Genomic DNA, 15,950 nt, shown 5'->3' with positions numbered 1-15,950 from the left:
TTTTTGTTCTTTCCGACAGCATACGTCGGGGAAGTTTGGCTACTGAACATCGCTGGCGGACGCAGTTCAGTGGCCAGACCACCAGAGCGGGGAACTGTGTACCTTATATGGCCTCCCTGGATATACCGAGCGGTATCGCCGCGGGCGTGCGAACCTGTGCGCCGCCTGTGCGCCCTGCTCTGCTTTCCCAGACCACAGCCCCGCACACACACACCTGAATCCTGGGCTCATTCTGAACCACGATGGTGTTCTCGATGTAGGACTCGCCGTCCTTGCCCTTGCGCTCCACCTTGGACGAGCCGCAGCGGTCCGCGCGGATGACGAACTCGAAGGCGTTGCCGGGCGTCGCGTCCGCCTGCACGTGCCGGCACTCGGGCTGCTCGAAGTGGCCCTTGGAGTAGACGACGCCCGCGAAGGGCGCGCCGAACTCGACGCGCACCTCCATCGCCTTCTTGGTGCAGCGCACGGCCACCTTGGAGACCTGCGCCAGCCCCTGCGGCGACGACGGCAGCAGCGACGCCTGGTCCGCCGGCGTCGTAGCGCTGCCCTGGCGCGCGCGCCGCGGGCTTCCCTGGGACGCCACCTGCACAGGCGCGCGGGTCGGCGCTGCACCAGGCTGTTCCCCCGTTTCAGGGGCCGCATTCAAGGCGCGTCACGTTCGCGGATCGTCGCGCTCACTGCGCGCGGTTGTGTGCGCACGGGACGCCCGTCGCTCCAACGAGACGTTGCGCGGGTCGACGTGTCGGCTTCCGCGCGGCGGCCGAAATGTCATTTGTTTTTCTTATTTTAACTTTTGTACGTGATTGCTAATGATCACAATTTGTAACATGTTGATAAGTAGCATTACAAAGCGATCATGCATCGTGACCCATGCAGTGTTAGTTCGCTTGTATCGACAGTACCGTGTATGCTTTGGCTTTCACCGATTGATGTATCCTCGAAGGAGATCTAGCGAGAATACGGACACAGATCATAGAGCAGGAAAGTGGAACAAACTACAGGTGGGAAAATACCACTTCCTCTATGGCTTCTTTAAATAATTGAGAGTCGCTCAACATATATATGATGAAGACGGGGGGAAAGAGGCCCTCCTTGAGGTATTTTTATTTCATTGCTTCACTAGCACCTTACCGACAAAGATGTTTTCACAAACTTATGGATAACAGACTGAATATATATATATATATATATATATATATATATATATATATATATATATATATATATATATATATAGAGAGAGAGAGAGAGAGAGAGAGAGAGAGGTGCTGGTAAGTGCTTATCACTGTACATATCATAATCATCACCCAGCACCTGGCGTAGCATGTCAGGCGAACAGCCAGGCTAACATCTCTAGTACATCATTAAAGCTTGTTGCTCTCTCTCTCTCTCCACTATCAGAACAGAAAGTTCCAAGTCAACAGTCACGATCCGCACAAAAGGCTATGAATGAGCTGTCAGTTTCCCGGGATATTTGCACGATAAATGGCGACAATGCTGCGCGCGTACACCTGCATTGTTTCGGCGGGAAGGGGGGGGGGGGGGAGGGTTTAGTTCTCCTTTGGTCTGCCTCTTGTCATTCTGCCGTGCAGCGTTGCCTACCGGAACTACCTCGAATTAACTCCTCCCTCCCTCTCTCTATATTTAATATAATCTCTGTTCAGCTCACCTACACTTCTATATTTTCAACGCTCAAAGCAAAACGACATGCCATTCCTTCACCGTTGAGTTCCGCGCATGCCAATTCGTCCTGACGTCGCAGACATCTGGTAGTGCTCGTAGTGCATGTGCCATTTAGCTACAGAAGTAATCAAGTGCCACGCAGCACGCTACAAGTAAAATTGTTTCGTTCCTCACTGTGGCGATTAGATCCAGCGTTGTCTGCGTTACCAGGTGCCGCCGCCAAACCCCCATGTAATTCTATAATTTCGTAAACGTTCAGAAGGGATCCCAGTTTTGCAATTGTTGTTTAAAAAGAGGGTGGTGTCCAAACTTTGTCCGAAAGAGCTAAATGTGCAAAGCTTTGCAACTTATACATACCAAGAACAACGATCGAAGTCTAAATTTTTTATGTTCTTTAACTGAAATATTGTCCAAATTAAGTGCAACGACAGGTTATCTTCCTGCAGTGTAAGCCCTTGCACCTACCAAACGTTTGTGATACTGCTAACATTACGCATAATCGGCCAATTCGCACAGATACATGATACGGCACAGTCGTGTAAAAACGCGAACATCTCCCACATGAAAGGCTACACCTTTTTTTTTTTTTTTAGCACCTAAGGGAGGCCAGTGCTCACCTGAACCAGAAGGGTCACCAACGCCAGCAAGGACGGCCGCCTCATGGCTCCACGGTGGACGCACCTGCACTGTAGAAACGTCAAATGCGATGGCGAGCGTAAGTGCTTTGCGGAGCAGAAAGGTTCTCGTTTCATTTGTGACCCTTTCTCTTTTCGTAGCATTGATTCAAGTTCACAATTGAACTAACCTTCACAAAAGTTTATTGAGGCAGTCTCTGGAAAGTCTATACATAAACCTACTAATGCCTGCAGACGTGCAAAAAAAAAAACCGCTTGGACGCCTGTTGGCCCCGATTCGACCAGCCAAACAGACCTGCTAATGACTTTCATCTACAGACGACTTGTATTCTCCCTCTAGTACGTCAGAAGGAAACACTGATGAGAAGCAATCTACTTGAAGTCGGTTAGATGATATTTAGACCCTCTAAAATAATTTTTGTAAGGGAAGGTCGTGCTGTCCGAGCTTACGTCTTGTCGAAAGTTCGGGAAGGGAGGGCAACTAGGAACTTTGGAATGACCGCCACTGCGGCTACATCAGCCAGGCAGTCGCGGGCAACAACTATTTCGCCACAGACCGCGCTTACTGCTGGAAGCTGCGCTTCGGTGGGAAAAGAAAGAAAGAAAGGCGACCGAGTGATCGTCGCGCCCGCATTCCCCATTGAAATATAGTATATGTACCGATCGGCCTTCCTGTGTGACGTCGTGGCTCAAGGCGCGCGAGTCTTCTGTTACTTGTAAGGACATAGGGCCGAGTTCACAAGGTTTCGTAAGTGCTCCGCCACTGGCCAGCCGCCTTCGCCGATAGTATGTCCACCATCAGGAGTGTGGCTGGAATTTTATCTTACGAACGATCCTAGCGCAAGAGCGTCTCGTGAATACGGGTCGTGCTTCCTATTGCGGGCCTTACTCCTCTTGAAGTGGAGAGGGAAGGAAGGCAGGAAATGGTGTGTGCGTACAGAAGGCACGTCATTGCGTTCTTCTACGGACACGTTCCCATCCCTCCGTCCATTTATTTCTCATTGTAGCGGGAGGGAAGGTTTAATGCGCCACACATCGGAAAGGCGATAGAATGAAAAGACGAACGGGCATCGTTTATTCCCGCCTCTTTGTCTTTGTTTCCTAGCGTCGGTCACCGCCTCCGACTGTCGTTTTGCTCGGCGCTGCAGCGAACAAGAAAAATGATGATATACTAATGACAGAAAGAGATAAAATAATAATAATAACAAATAAAGATTGAATAGTCAGGACATTATGCATCTGTCGGCAGCGTGAAACAATGAACGTTGCGCATCGGAGGGTTTCCCAAAGCCGTTCGAAAAGCCGAGAGGAGCACCGGCGGAAACTATTGGTCACGCGGCTCTCGTATCGTGCGCACCGAGTCGCTCGACGCGAAACGACGGCAGCCGCATCGAAATGCTCGGTGCAGGCGCGAGGGCGTCCCGTTATAGCCGCGTGCGGTGAGCTGCTCACCGGTGGAAAGAACTCGGTCCCGCGCACGCATCCTGCGGCCGCAGTCGCGCAAAAGCGAAAACAAAGCGAGGAGGAACAAAGGGGAGACGCGCGCAGTGCTGACCGCCGCCGCCGTGCGCGCCCAGAGCGGCGGCCGGTTCCACCTGAGGGCCACTAGACCGCGAGCGGCATCCCATTGTTCTGCTGGCCGCTCACGCCCGCAACAAAGGGGAAACACGGGCCCGCCATGTGTCAATTGCCTCCCCTGTATCCGACGCCCGGTGTTCGGTCACGCGAACGTGCGGCACACTGCCTCGAGGGCATGCGCCAAACTGAGGTTCGGGCAAGAGGGTTCTGTTATCCCCCCCCCCCCCTTTTCTTTTTCTTTCTTCTTCTTCTTTTTTTTTTCTTTTGCACACAACGCACGCGCTAAGCCGAGCGCAGACCTCCCAAGTTTCAGCCGCAGAAACAGCGTTCAAGCAAAGTAGGCAAGCGTCTCGGAGTGGATCAGCTTGTTCGTCAATGTCGCCGAGTTTCGCCCTTTCGGTGCCTCTCAAGTGCGGCACTGCAGTTGCTTACCTGCTGCCGAGCGACGCGTTAGGACCGCGCGGTTCTTTCGTGAGTCAAATTCCTTGGGAAACACAGATAAGAAAAACATAGAGCAATTCATGAAGCTTACTGTAACATAAACGAAGGCGATACGTGCGTGAGCACCTCATCGATCGCTCTGACCATGGAAGTACAACTTGACTACCCGATTCAGCGACTGCGTGCTGCACGCGTGTGAAGAGTGGTGGAGGCCATGTGCAACGATTAAACCCTTCTCTCTGTTCCCGTGTGACCTGCGAGTGTAAGTTTCATGCAGTAAAATAAGTTGAAGACCAATGTCCTCCCCTGTCCCGTTGTTCTTTTTTCTCTGATCAAGTGATTCTTTTTTCTACAAGCGCTGGAAATGTCACGAATGTTTAACAGAGACAGCGCAAGTTGTGTAACATAAACTGTATTAAACACAGCATTTAAGAGCGAGCAAAATCAGCACGATATACTAGAACTTAACACTGCAACCTCGGTTGCGGGAGTTCTGCAAGACCCCTAGACGCAAAACAGCGCTTTTTTCTGAACCTTTTCGTGGTTCAAAAGGAAAGGCTTCGCGGGGTTGAACATACGAGGGGAGATAAAAAGTTTTGCAACTTGGCTATAACCAAATATCTGACAGTGATCTCTCTCCGCTTTTTGTTTAGGTCATCTCTGCAGCCTAGCAAAATCTGAATATCAAGCCTTCCAGCTCGTTACTTGGTGTGTGTGCATCAGTCAGTCAAACATGGCGTCCTCCCACGATTTCAAGCTCGAGTACCGGAGCGTTATCAAATTTTTGTGCAAAGAAGGAAATTCCGCCAAAGAAATCCACAGTAGGATGGTGAATGTCCTTCATATGCTACAGTGACTCGGTGGTTCAATGAGTTTTAATGTGGCCGTGTGTACGTGGAAGATGACCCAAGGTCAGGGTGGCCGACTACTTCAACCGATTCGTACCATTCAGCCTCAGCAGAGAGCCTTATCACGAATAATTGCCGAATCAACGTGTCCGAAGTTGCCGGAGAATTGAACATGTCTTATGGCAGTGCTTTCACTATCATACACGATATTTTGGGTATGACGAAGGTCTCGGCACGATGGGTGCCACAGAACCTCTCAACGCAAGATCGACACCACCGCTTGCATTGCTTTCATCAAGGGAACTTTTGCACCTCTATTCAAGGGAACCAGAAGAGTTTCTCTCCCGCCTTGTGACTGGGGATGAGACGTGGCTGTATCAGTGGGACCCAGAGACAGAACAGCAGTCTATGCAGTGGAGGCATTCGGGGTACCCTCCCCTGAAAAAATTCAAGATCCAACGCTCGTGGAGAAAAGTGATGGCGACACTTTTTTGGGACGCAAATGGTATCCTGCTCATTGAGTATCTTTAAAACAGTAGGACAGTTACAGGCGAATACAACGCCAACTTTCTTCGAAAACTGCGTATAAAGCCATAGTAGAAAAACGCCGAAGATTAGTGACAATAGGTGTCCTCCTCCTGCACGACAACGCGCCGGTTCACAGGTCTCGTGTTGCCCAGGCTGTCATTCGAGAGTGTGGTTTCGAACAGCTGGACCACCCACCCTACAGTCCCGAGCTGGCCCCGAGTGACCTTTATTTATCTCTGAATTTGAAGAAACACCTCAAAGGAACGAAGTTTGATGACTTGAACTCGCTTCATTCTGCCGCAGAGGAGTGGCTTGGCAACCAGGAAGAAAGCTTTTTTTTTTTTTTTGCAAGGTCTCAAAAGCTTTCCAGAAAAATGGGAGAAGTGCATTAGTGTGAGGGGAAATTATGCTGAAAATTGAATTTTTTTCCAAGCTCTGGAAGTTTTCCTGATATGCGAGTTGCAAAACTTTTTGATCACCCCTTGTATAGTATATGATCGGCTGCAACGGCAGTTACGGAGCCACCCGAACCCCGGCACTTGGGTCAGAACAGCACACAGCCTAGCTCTGTTATATCCAAAGAAAACTGTAGAAGGAGGACCTGGGTGCATGAAAAAAAAAAGAAAAAAGAAGAGAGAGAGACGTAATAAAGAAAGAAGGAAAATGTCTAGACACAAACAAAACGAACCACAACATTATTCGACAGCACGTGCTATGGTGATTGTAGCTATATGCATTATGTTCAACACGTTGTCGCTCGAAACGATCAATGGTAACGTCCACCCGAACAATTCGCGATAAGTCGGCGTCATGTTTTACGCACCACGGAATTAAAAAAAGTAAGTAATCAATTGGAGCAGTAAGTCCACGCGACTTACTCAACGCGCACCTTTCTGTATCAGAACGGCAAGTTGGGCCAGTTGGTTGGGATTCATGGTATGGGTTGTAACAGCGCACACAAGACAGGGACAACAGAAGGAATAAAACGACGACACAGCGCTGACAGTTGATAGTGAATGCGGGTGAATGATTACAGAACCGGTCACCACGGCGCATGCACGCCGTGCCAATTGTGTCGTGCCATATAACGAGAAAATAATTAACTTAGTGCTCAAAGCAGTAATGCGGCTCGGAACTCGCACACCACGCTAATGCCAGAAGCGAGTCCCTTTCTTTCGTCGGGAACTAGGTCGTGAAAAATAGTTCACAAAAGTGATACATTTTTAAGCAAGCTATTGCGCCAGATTTGTGCACCTGCATACAGCTAAGAATGCTGCTGAGCAGTGCTCTCAATACCAGCGTTCTCAATGTACTAAGTGAGCTCCAATCCGCGTTCTATGTGGCCTTCTAGAGCAGACTGTTCGTGTTCCGAGATACGAGGCTGGCATAGAAAAAAAAAAAAAAAAGACCAGGGAGGTGCTTCAGCTCGACAACGGCTCCCGAGAAACAACAGACCAGGTATCGTCCTCTCCGGCGGCCCTCTCCGAGCGTGGGAGCGCACGGAGATCATTGACTCAGGTGGCGTCTTTGTCCTCGCGCACAGCGGCCATGAACACCGACAGACAGCGAATGGAAAGCGAAGCAGCAGGGACCGTTCCGAAAGCCCCGATCGGTAGCATCGATAGCGAAGTACTCTTACCTATAACGTAAGGACATATTGTCATACATGTCAGGTTCACTAGCCTACGGGACCGCATGGCTTGCTTGGCCTCATGCGTATCGCTCAGTGCGGCAAAATATTCCCGCTCGTGCACGGAGGGGCACTGAAAAGGCAGACTGCCAGCCAGACAATCGAACAGCCGTCTTCCTCGAGCATATTCGCGCACGAAACGCTCGACACTGAGGGGGAAAGGGGGGGGGGGAGGAACAGAAAGAGAGGTGCTTTAGGGATTGCCGTTTCCGTTTTGCTGCCCTCATTTCGAAGGTGACGCGTTAGGATTTGCGCTTCTCCGTACACGCGAGTCACGAAACGTGGCCCGCTTGTTGGCGTCGCTGGCCAGCAGGGCCCTTATTAGGTTAGGCAAAAGAAGAGAAAGCCGGCGGAGCCGACCGAGCGTCACGCATCCGCGGGTGAGAGCGTGGTGTGCCGCCGCATGCAGCCGGTCAAGTCGACCGTGAAAGTGTGCGGCCTTTTCCGCGGGTCCTCATTTTTTTGCTCTGCCTCTCTCATCACCCCTATTGTGCCGCCTCTTGGAGAAGGCGCAGAAAGTGTGGCCGAGATAGCCTGCCGCGCAGGTGAAGAGGAGTCTGTATATATGATGGACTGACACCTGCGCAGTATTATCGTTTCTTGTTTGCTGCGTCACAAAGCAATCTGCCAAAAGATGTGCGTTCATTTGTCCGCGCAGTAAGTATAGTGTGCGTATTTTCCCACAGATAGGCTCCGCCGCGTGCATGCCGGCCTCCCTATATATTCGTGCGATCCCTTAAATCGAAGGCTACAGATATATTCGCATTTTGATGTACATACATGACAAGCTAATTAGGTCGTAAAAGCTCCATCTATTGCGCACTTATCGCCTGTCTGCAGTCCATGTACAGCTTTAATTCTTTCCTTTTCTTCAAAATTTGTTGGCTGAGGAAACGCTGTTCATACTAAATGTGAGTTCACTCCAAGTGGAACCGTTATTAAGTGGGCTTGACCCAGAGCTAGACTGCAGGTCAAGCCCACTTAATAACGGTTCCACTTGCAGTGAACTCTCATTTAGTATGAACAGCGTTTTTATATGTGTATATATATATATATATATATATATATATATATATATATATATATATATATATATATATATATATATATATATATTAATACCAATACCAATGTACCCCAGCAGAGCTGAAAGCAGCGTGTGTAGGCGTAATAAGAACTATAAAACGGATTCAGGAGTTCCGTCAGCGGCTGTCATGCCGAGTTTCTGCTCCATCGCACAAGAAGCGGCATATAGCGCGAAGAGGACGGGATGCAGCTGGCTCTTGGTCCCTGATGATGATGATGATGATGATGATGATGATAACAATAATAATAATAATAATAATAATAATAATAATAATAATAATAATAATAATAATAATAATAAAGAAACAGTTCACCGAAAAGCGCCCTCATGCGAAGGTTAGATTACCAGAACCTTTTGCCATTGGTAGGCTGTCTTTGCTATAATGTGCCGAGTAATGTGTGTGCGTGTGTGTGTGCGTGCGCGTGCGTGGCTTAATGTAGTACTGATTTCACAGCGCATCATGTTTCCACGCAACAATACATGATGCATCAGTACACTTCATTAAAATTTCCGGAAAATGGGGCCGCACTGTCTTACCAGAGAATTATGTCGCATAAGCTTGAGCCCGTGTTCATAAAGATGTTCTTACGCTAGCACCGTTAGTGAGAGCAAATGCCTCCCCAAGTCGAAAGACTGGACGCATTATTATAGCGAAGGCGGTCAGCCAATGTCGAACCGAACTTGCAAACGAGAAGCTTTAATTGCAGCGCCACACTGCCGCTATAAATCATGCTCAGTGCAAGAATGTGTCCACCGGAACTTCCACTGGGAGTTGCTATACATGTAACGCCGTTACATGCGTGGCGAACAGCTTTTTTTGTCGCTCGGGTCGCGCTGTACCTTCCTCGCGGATCGACAAGAACTGCGGGCGGAAACCGCCGCTGCCTCGGTTCCTCGTCCTGTGGAAGTATTACCCGAGCCGCCGCTATGGTCGAGAGGCGCTCGAGCGAAGCAACTTTGTAAAGCTTCTCACAATCATGGGAAACGCCGAGGTTCCGCGCCAGCGGCCCGCCGGCCCAACCGTTGAAGCGCAGAGCGTACTAATGGAGCACCCGTGGGCGCTCGCCGAACGCGGAGCCTGTACAGGCTCTCGCATGGAGCTCCCTGCGGGAGCAGCCCACGGCCCTGCATGCAGGGCCGACGCGCCTCGCCAAGAGCGCCCACGGACTGCGCTGCCTTCGACCCTTCCGACCCGGCTCGGCAAGCAACGCGAGGTGCCCTTGGGGGACGTGCTGTAGGGGCTGGAACGCATCGGTATTTGCAAAGCGTCTTTTTTGACCCTTGGCGCACCAGACCTATGGCACGGCTGAGGGCGAAGAAAGCCCTTCGCTTGCCTTTGTCGCGCGAGTCTTTGCCCAACGCGCTTGCGCAGCTCGTGCCGGATTGCTGCGGACGCGGCTCCTCTAATTGCGCATATGCGGGCAGCCCGGTCTTGGCGGGAAAGCTGTCACAAGTCGCGCGCGCGGGGAGGGCTTCGCAGCCGATCCTTCTTGCGGGCTGCACCCGGAGAAGGTCATCGGGCGGCGTCGCAGAGCCGCCGATGCTGAACGGCCGCAGCGCGGGCCCTGGCGTCACATATATGCATCTCGTCCGCGCTGCGGACAATGGTCGCGTCCCAGACGGACCCTACTCGGTGTTTTGTCTTAGCAAGGACGGCCCGTGCGGCGAAGAACTGTTTGCCGCGGCCTGCTATTAGGTTCACCTTGACTGCCGACAGTGGGGGAGCGCTCGCGTTGCCATTCGCGCTAGTCACGGAGCTGGCTCTCTCGCAAGGCGTCTCCGTGGCCGGAGCCTTTGTGTTTTGAATGTGCCCGGTATTGGGGCGGAGAGTCACGCGTCCGCCGATTCGTACATACGGCTCCGGGCATGTAGGGTTCGACTTCGAAGGGCAGCAGTCGCAGCCGACGCACGGGCGGTGAAAAATCGCGCTCGAACCTGGTTGCTCCAACACCGCTTTCCGGCCACGGTGATTCAAATGGGGAGTGCCTCCGCTGCTATGGCTCCTCTTACAGCCCTAACGAACAGCGCTCAGCGATTGAAACGCGGAGTGCGTGGCTGCCGGCACCGTTCCCGTCACTGGTGGGGGCTGGGGGACACCGAGCCGATTATTTTTGTATCACATGAAAGCGAGAGGCTTTGTGACGCATTGCGGTTGAATTCCCCCCCCCCCCCCCCCCCCTCCTCCTCCCCGGGTTTCACCGATGGCTTAAAAAAGCGCCGACCGCCACTCGGTACGAGTATCGCGTTTCAATCGCTAAACACTGTACATATATACGTTTGGGAGGTTAACCCTCGTAAATTATTTATTGGACACCTCGTTCATTTAGATCGAGTCCTGAGCTATATAATATGCATCCCACAGCAAAGTACCGTTTCTGCAGAGGGCGCCGCTCTCGATGTATTCGTATAGCTCTATCTATAGGTATACACCGTTTCCTTTGACTTCGTGCCCTTAGTTTATCCCGCCTAGCGAACGATGTGATTTTCCGCAAGACTGACTGGCTGCTTCCGCCTGAAGTTCGCGAAAAAATAGAAGTCAGCGTCTTTCGCTGAAATGCATCTTTTACGGTTGCTCTTACTTTAAATCGTGAATATATGTAAGATTGTAATTAAAAATCTGAATCAATCAATCAATCAATCAATCAATTGTTTAATGTACTGTAGTGCCCAGGAAAGACCTATCGGTCATGGTAGTAGCGCTACAACATGTTAGTTGTATGCGCTACACAGACACTAATCAGACACGAACGGGTGGATGTCTGATTTTCCTTTTATTAAAAACACGTTAGTGTATATGCGAACTAGATAGGACTATGTAAAGGTAATAGAAATGTGAAGCAAAGATATGAATTTAATAGTAATAATAATAATAATAATAATAACGACGACGACGACGATGATGATGATGATGAATCAAATGTTTATTATAGTGCCCAGGAACAGCTACGGCGCCTTCGTACTGGTGAACCTAAAGAGTATAATATGATATACAAACTGTACAGAGATGACAAATGAGGTAGACAAAACGAGGAGGTGGACATAAAAGGGAGTTAACCATACAACAGGATTATCTACACGTCTATAAAACATAATAATATTTGGGGTTTTACGTGCCAAAACCACTTTCTGATTATGAGGCACGCCGTAGTGGAGGACTCCGGAAATTTTGACCACCTGGGGTTCTTTAACGTGCGCCTAAATCTAAGCACACGGGTGTTTTCGCATTTCGCCCCCATCGAAATGCGGCCGCCGTGGCCGGGATTCGATCCCGCGACCTCGTGCTCAGCAGCCCAACACCATAGCCACTGAGCAACCACGGCAGGTACGTCTATAAAACACAGGAAATGAACTTTGAAATATATCAATATATAAAGACAGGGTACTTATTACATGCTTTTTTGGAGTCGAGCAATGGGACAGTCTTTAATGCAACAAAGCTGGGTAAAAGCGCGGTATGTTGCCTGGTATACTTTTGCGGCACGGAAAATTGAACACTATCATGAAGCTTTGGCCAATATATAATGTCATGGACCACCTTATACAGGAACAGAAGGTCTGATTTAATACATCTTAATTTTATAGGTGTGCGTTGAGGTATGTTTGAAAGCGCTGGACTATGGTCGCCAGAACGGCAAAAGCGGTGCTTGGAAATAAACATCAAGTTTTTTATGGACGCGTTCAGTGAGGTAAGAATTATATTTGCATGTGCCGCCCCAAATTGGAGAGGCATACTTTAATAGTGGAAGGCGTACAGTAGAATATAATTTCAGAAAGGCAACAGGGGTGTGGAAGTCATGCGATATACGACAAACAATGCCAAGAGCGCGAATGACACAATGTTTCGCATATTTAGCGTGTGAAGAGAAGCTTGGCGTTGTGTCGAAGTACCCACCAAGATCTTCCATTTTATTGAGCCTGGGCAGTGGAGCATCCCGAAGGGTGTATGGAAATTGCACATCGTGTGTTTCCGGGTATGACTTAATAGCATAGTTTTGGAAGCATTTAATTAATTGCATGAGTGGCTTATTATTTCTGCACCAGTTTGAAAGTGAAATAAATGTATTTTCGGAGGTCAATGCAGTCGTGAACACTGTTGACAGTCTTAAATAGCTTTAAGTCTTCAGCATATGGAAGGTATGAAGTATATTGAATTGATGACGAAATCTCATTTGTAGCCAGAGAAGAAGATCCGCCGTGGTGGCTTAGCGGCTATGGTGTTGCGCTGCTAAGCACAAGGTCGCGGGATCAAATCACGGCCGCGGCGGCCGCATTTTGATGGAGGCGAAATGCAAAAACGCCCGTGGCCTTGTGCATTGGATGCACGTTGAAGATCCCCTGGTAATCAAAATTAATCCTGAGTCCCCCACTACGGCGTGCCTCATAGTCAAATCGTGGTTTTGGCACGTAAAACCACTGAATTCAATTCAAGAAGAGAAGAGGGCCAAGGACAAATTTTTGTGGAACTCCGCTATTGACCTCATAGCTAACGGAACTCTGTCCATCAATGGCAACGAAGCACGATCTATTGCTTAGGTTATTTTATACCAGGACAGCGATGGAAGAATGTATGTCCATTTTCGTGAGCTTTGTATTGAGGACCTAATGGCAAACTACATCAGATGCTTTACTTAAGTCAAAGTAAAGAGCGTCTAATTGACCCCTGCTGTGCACCACGCTGGAAGCATGGGTCATAAATGTGACCAAGTTCATCGTCGTAAAGCGCCCTGAAACAAACCATGCTAGCATGTTCATGTATTAAAATGTTGTAGGGAATGCTATAAAGATTAACACTTCTAACGTACCGCAGAGAATATAGGTATAGACCGGTAGTAGTCGTAGTAGCAGTAGTAATAAATAAATAAATAAATAAATAAATAAATAAATTTACCGTACGTGCCCAGCAACAACCATGAGATATGAGTGCTGGCGCATGCATGCATTAAAAAAACAAGAACACGAAAGGAAACGGGAAGAGAATATAAGTAAAAAAAATAATAAAGAGAACAAATTTGAAAATAAGAGTGTACGTACGACAAGGCGCAAAGCGAATATTGCAGAAACAGGAGGAGAAGGGCAGTTGGACAATATGTGAAACTGACACAACGCAAAGCTCAGGAAATAACAATGACAGCGAGTTACGAAAAATATCAAGATCGTGAAGATAAACATTATAAAGACTGTATTCTGTGGACGGTTGAGTGTTGGTAATGACAGGCAGGAACATGGAAAGTTATATGTCCTCTGGTGATCCTGGGCGAAATACGAAACGTGATACAACTGAGGAGTTCGGGACAGGCGAGGATACCACGAAGAAGTTTGAAAAAATAGAAGGTCAGCGCGATTACGTCGACAGCGAAGTAAAGGCAATGACAATAATCGGGGTAATTAATTGGACCTTCTTCTAAGGTCCAATGTCCGTACAGCGGTGGTGATATGTGCTTGGAAACGTTTTCTGGACCCGATCTATGATGTCACTGTTGTATCTAGAAATGCCATCACAGACAACCGACGCGTATTCGAGTTGAGGAAGACAGATAGTTACGTACGGACTTGCGGAACGATGCAGGAGAATTTAATTCTCTCGACGCTCTGCAAACAGCGAAGAGAGCGCATACTCCGCATTGCAACGCGTTTAGTGTGAGCTGAAAACTGTAAGGTTGTATCAAACAGTACACCGATATCACTGATATAACAGACCTTACAACAATGGTACAGAATCTACAAAATAAGAAAAAGAAACGCTTGCTGTTTCGCGTGTGAAAGTCATGACTTTGGTCTTAGCAGCATTCAAGGTGAGGTTATTTGCATCATTCAGAAAAAGAAAACATGTCTGACTTCAGGATGCGAGTCATCAACAGTATCAATTTCCTTTAAAATCTTGATGTAATAGGTATATATAAGGAACTAAGAATTCCAAATAGCGAAAAGAACGTCATTAATAAACATTAAAAAGAAGGAGTGGTCCTATTACTGATCCTTGAGGGACGCGGCTATAGAGTTGCCATGTAACAAGAAGACGTTTGGCCATTGACGTTAACGTAACGTGATCTATCAAGAAGATAATTGCGCAAGAGATTGACAATTGACGAGTTAACACCAAATTGCGTAAGTTTGATCAGAAGCAGTGGGCGGCTGACTACATCAACAGCTTTGCTGAGGTCACTGTAAATAGCGTCAACTTGCCCCCTTTGAGGTACCGTCGCAGAGATCTGTGTCCTGAAACTGGCGAGATTTGTGATAGTGAGAAATCAATGCTGATTTGGAATCAATGAGGTCTTTACAGTAAAAGGCCATATGTTGTGAAGAGCGAATTCAAAAATCTTAGACGTGGCACAGAGAAGACGAATCGGGTGATAATTCGAGACATCGGTTTTATAGCCAGTCCCAAATACAGGAAAAACACGAGCAGTTTTCCACATGTGAGGGAAAGTGGAAGTATTCAGACTTACCCTCACTCGCATTAAGTGGTTGTCAGGTCATTATCGAGCTTTCACCGCGTAGTTGTCTGTGCGGTAAGATAACTGCACTTTACCCTAAAGGTCGTGGGTTCGAATCCTGACTGGGACAACCGCATAGCGACGGCGACGGAATGCAAAAAGGCCTGTGTACCTAGACGTAGGTGTGTCCTAAAGAATCCCAGGTCGTCAAAATTAATGCGGTGAAAAAGGTGAAAGGGAAGATAATGGGCGTGCCAGCACTGAGAATAAGCGCACGGTGTCGACATACAGCAGGCGCAATCAGATGCGCGAATGACTTGTGAAGTGCTGGCTTGCAGCCAGGATGATGAAACCGAGGACTATTGAGAGACTGAACGTCTTTTAGCCACTATAGTGCGCGTTGCTTTGCGCAAAATTGGTTTAAAGGAGTACTGACAAAAATTATTTTTGTCGCTTTTTTTAGCCTCTTTATCGTATAAAATTTGTCGTCCCAGTAACTACCCTATAGAGCCACAATGCTTCGAGTGCGCAACAAAATAATTATTTACGTTACCTTTCGATGCGACCATTTCAAAATGCGCACCAAGTTCTGCGCGGGCTCGTATATAGGTGAAAAAAAGGAGACTATTCACGTCACCGAAACCTGATGCACTGGTCTCGTGGCACCATACACTACTGACGCGTATCACTCTTAAAAGTAAACTTAGTAAATAGCTAATAAATGCACCCGTTTACTAGCCTAGGTATTTTACTACTTTCTTACTAGCACTGTACTAACCAGGAGCTAGTAAAGCTAGTAAGTGCTGCCGTTATACCAGCCAGAAAAGCTCCTTAGTAGATTTTACTAAGTAACTACTAAGCCATTCCTATTTCGTCTGGCCATGGTCTATTATGCAGTGAGCCTGACAGTCTTATGCACAATTTTAAAAACTGTAGTTTCGTTCATTATATGTTGGATTAACAGCTATGTGTGACGTCGTAGCACACATGTATGCCGCAGTAAATAGGCTATAGACATTTGGG

At 48.2% G+C, this 15,950-nt stretch overlaps 1 protein-coding gene across 8 annotated transcripts in view; it reads right to left on the bottom strand.

Moving 5' to 3' along the window:
• LOC139054097 (cuticlin-4-like) overlaps positions 1-15,950 on the bottom strand; it is a 66,546-nt gene that overhangs the window by 7,928 nt on the left and 42,668 nt on the right. For 4 of the 8 annotated variants that reach the window (XM_070530631.1, XM_070530632.1, XM_070530630.1 and 1 more), the window contains 2 exons: positions 2,301-2,369; positions 215-583 (listed from right to left, as the gene is read on the bottom strand). In XM_070530631.1, coding sequence (XP_070386732.1) covers positions 215-583; positions 2,301-2,345 — 414 coding nt within the window. In that variant the 5' untranslated portion in view covers positions 2,346-2,369. Of the gene's footprint in view, positions 1-214; positions 584-2,300; positions 2,370-2,978; positions 3,068-15,950 lie in introns of those variants that run through there. The other 4 variants (XM_070530634.1, XM_070530633.1, XM_070530628.1 and 1 more) reach the window with 3 other exon arrangements.

Source organism: Dermacentor albipictus, chromosome 1 (assembly GCF_038994185.2).
Source record: "Dermacentor albipictus isolate Rhodes 1998 colony chromosome 1, USDA_Dalb.pri_finalv2, whole genome shotgun sequence".
In the NCBI taxonomy this organism is placed as follows: Eukaryota; Metazoa; Arthropoda; class Arachnida; order Ixodida; family Ixodidae; genus Dermacentor; species Dermacentor albipictus.
This window is presented reverse-complemented; position numbering and strand designations above follow the sequence as displayed.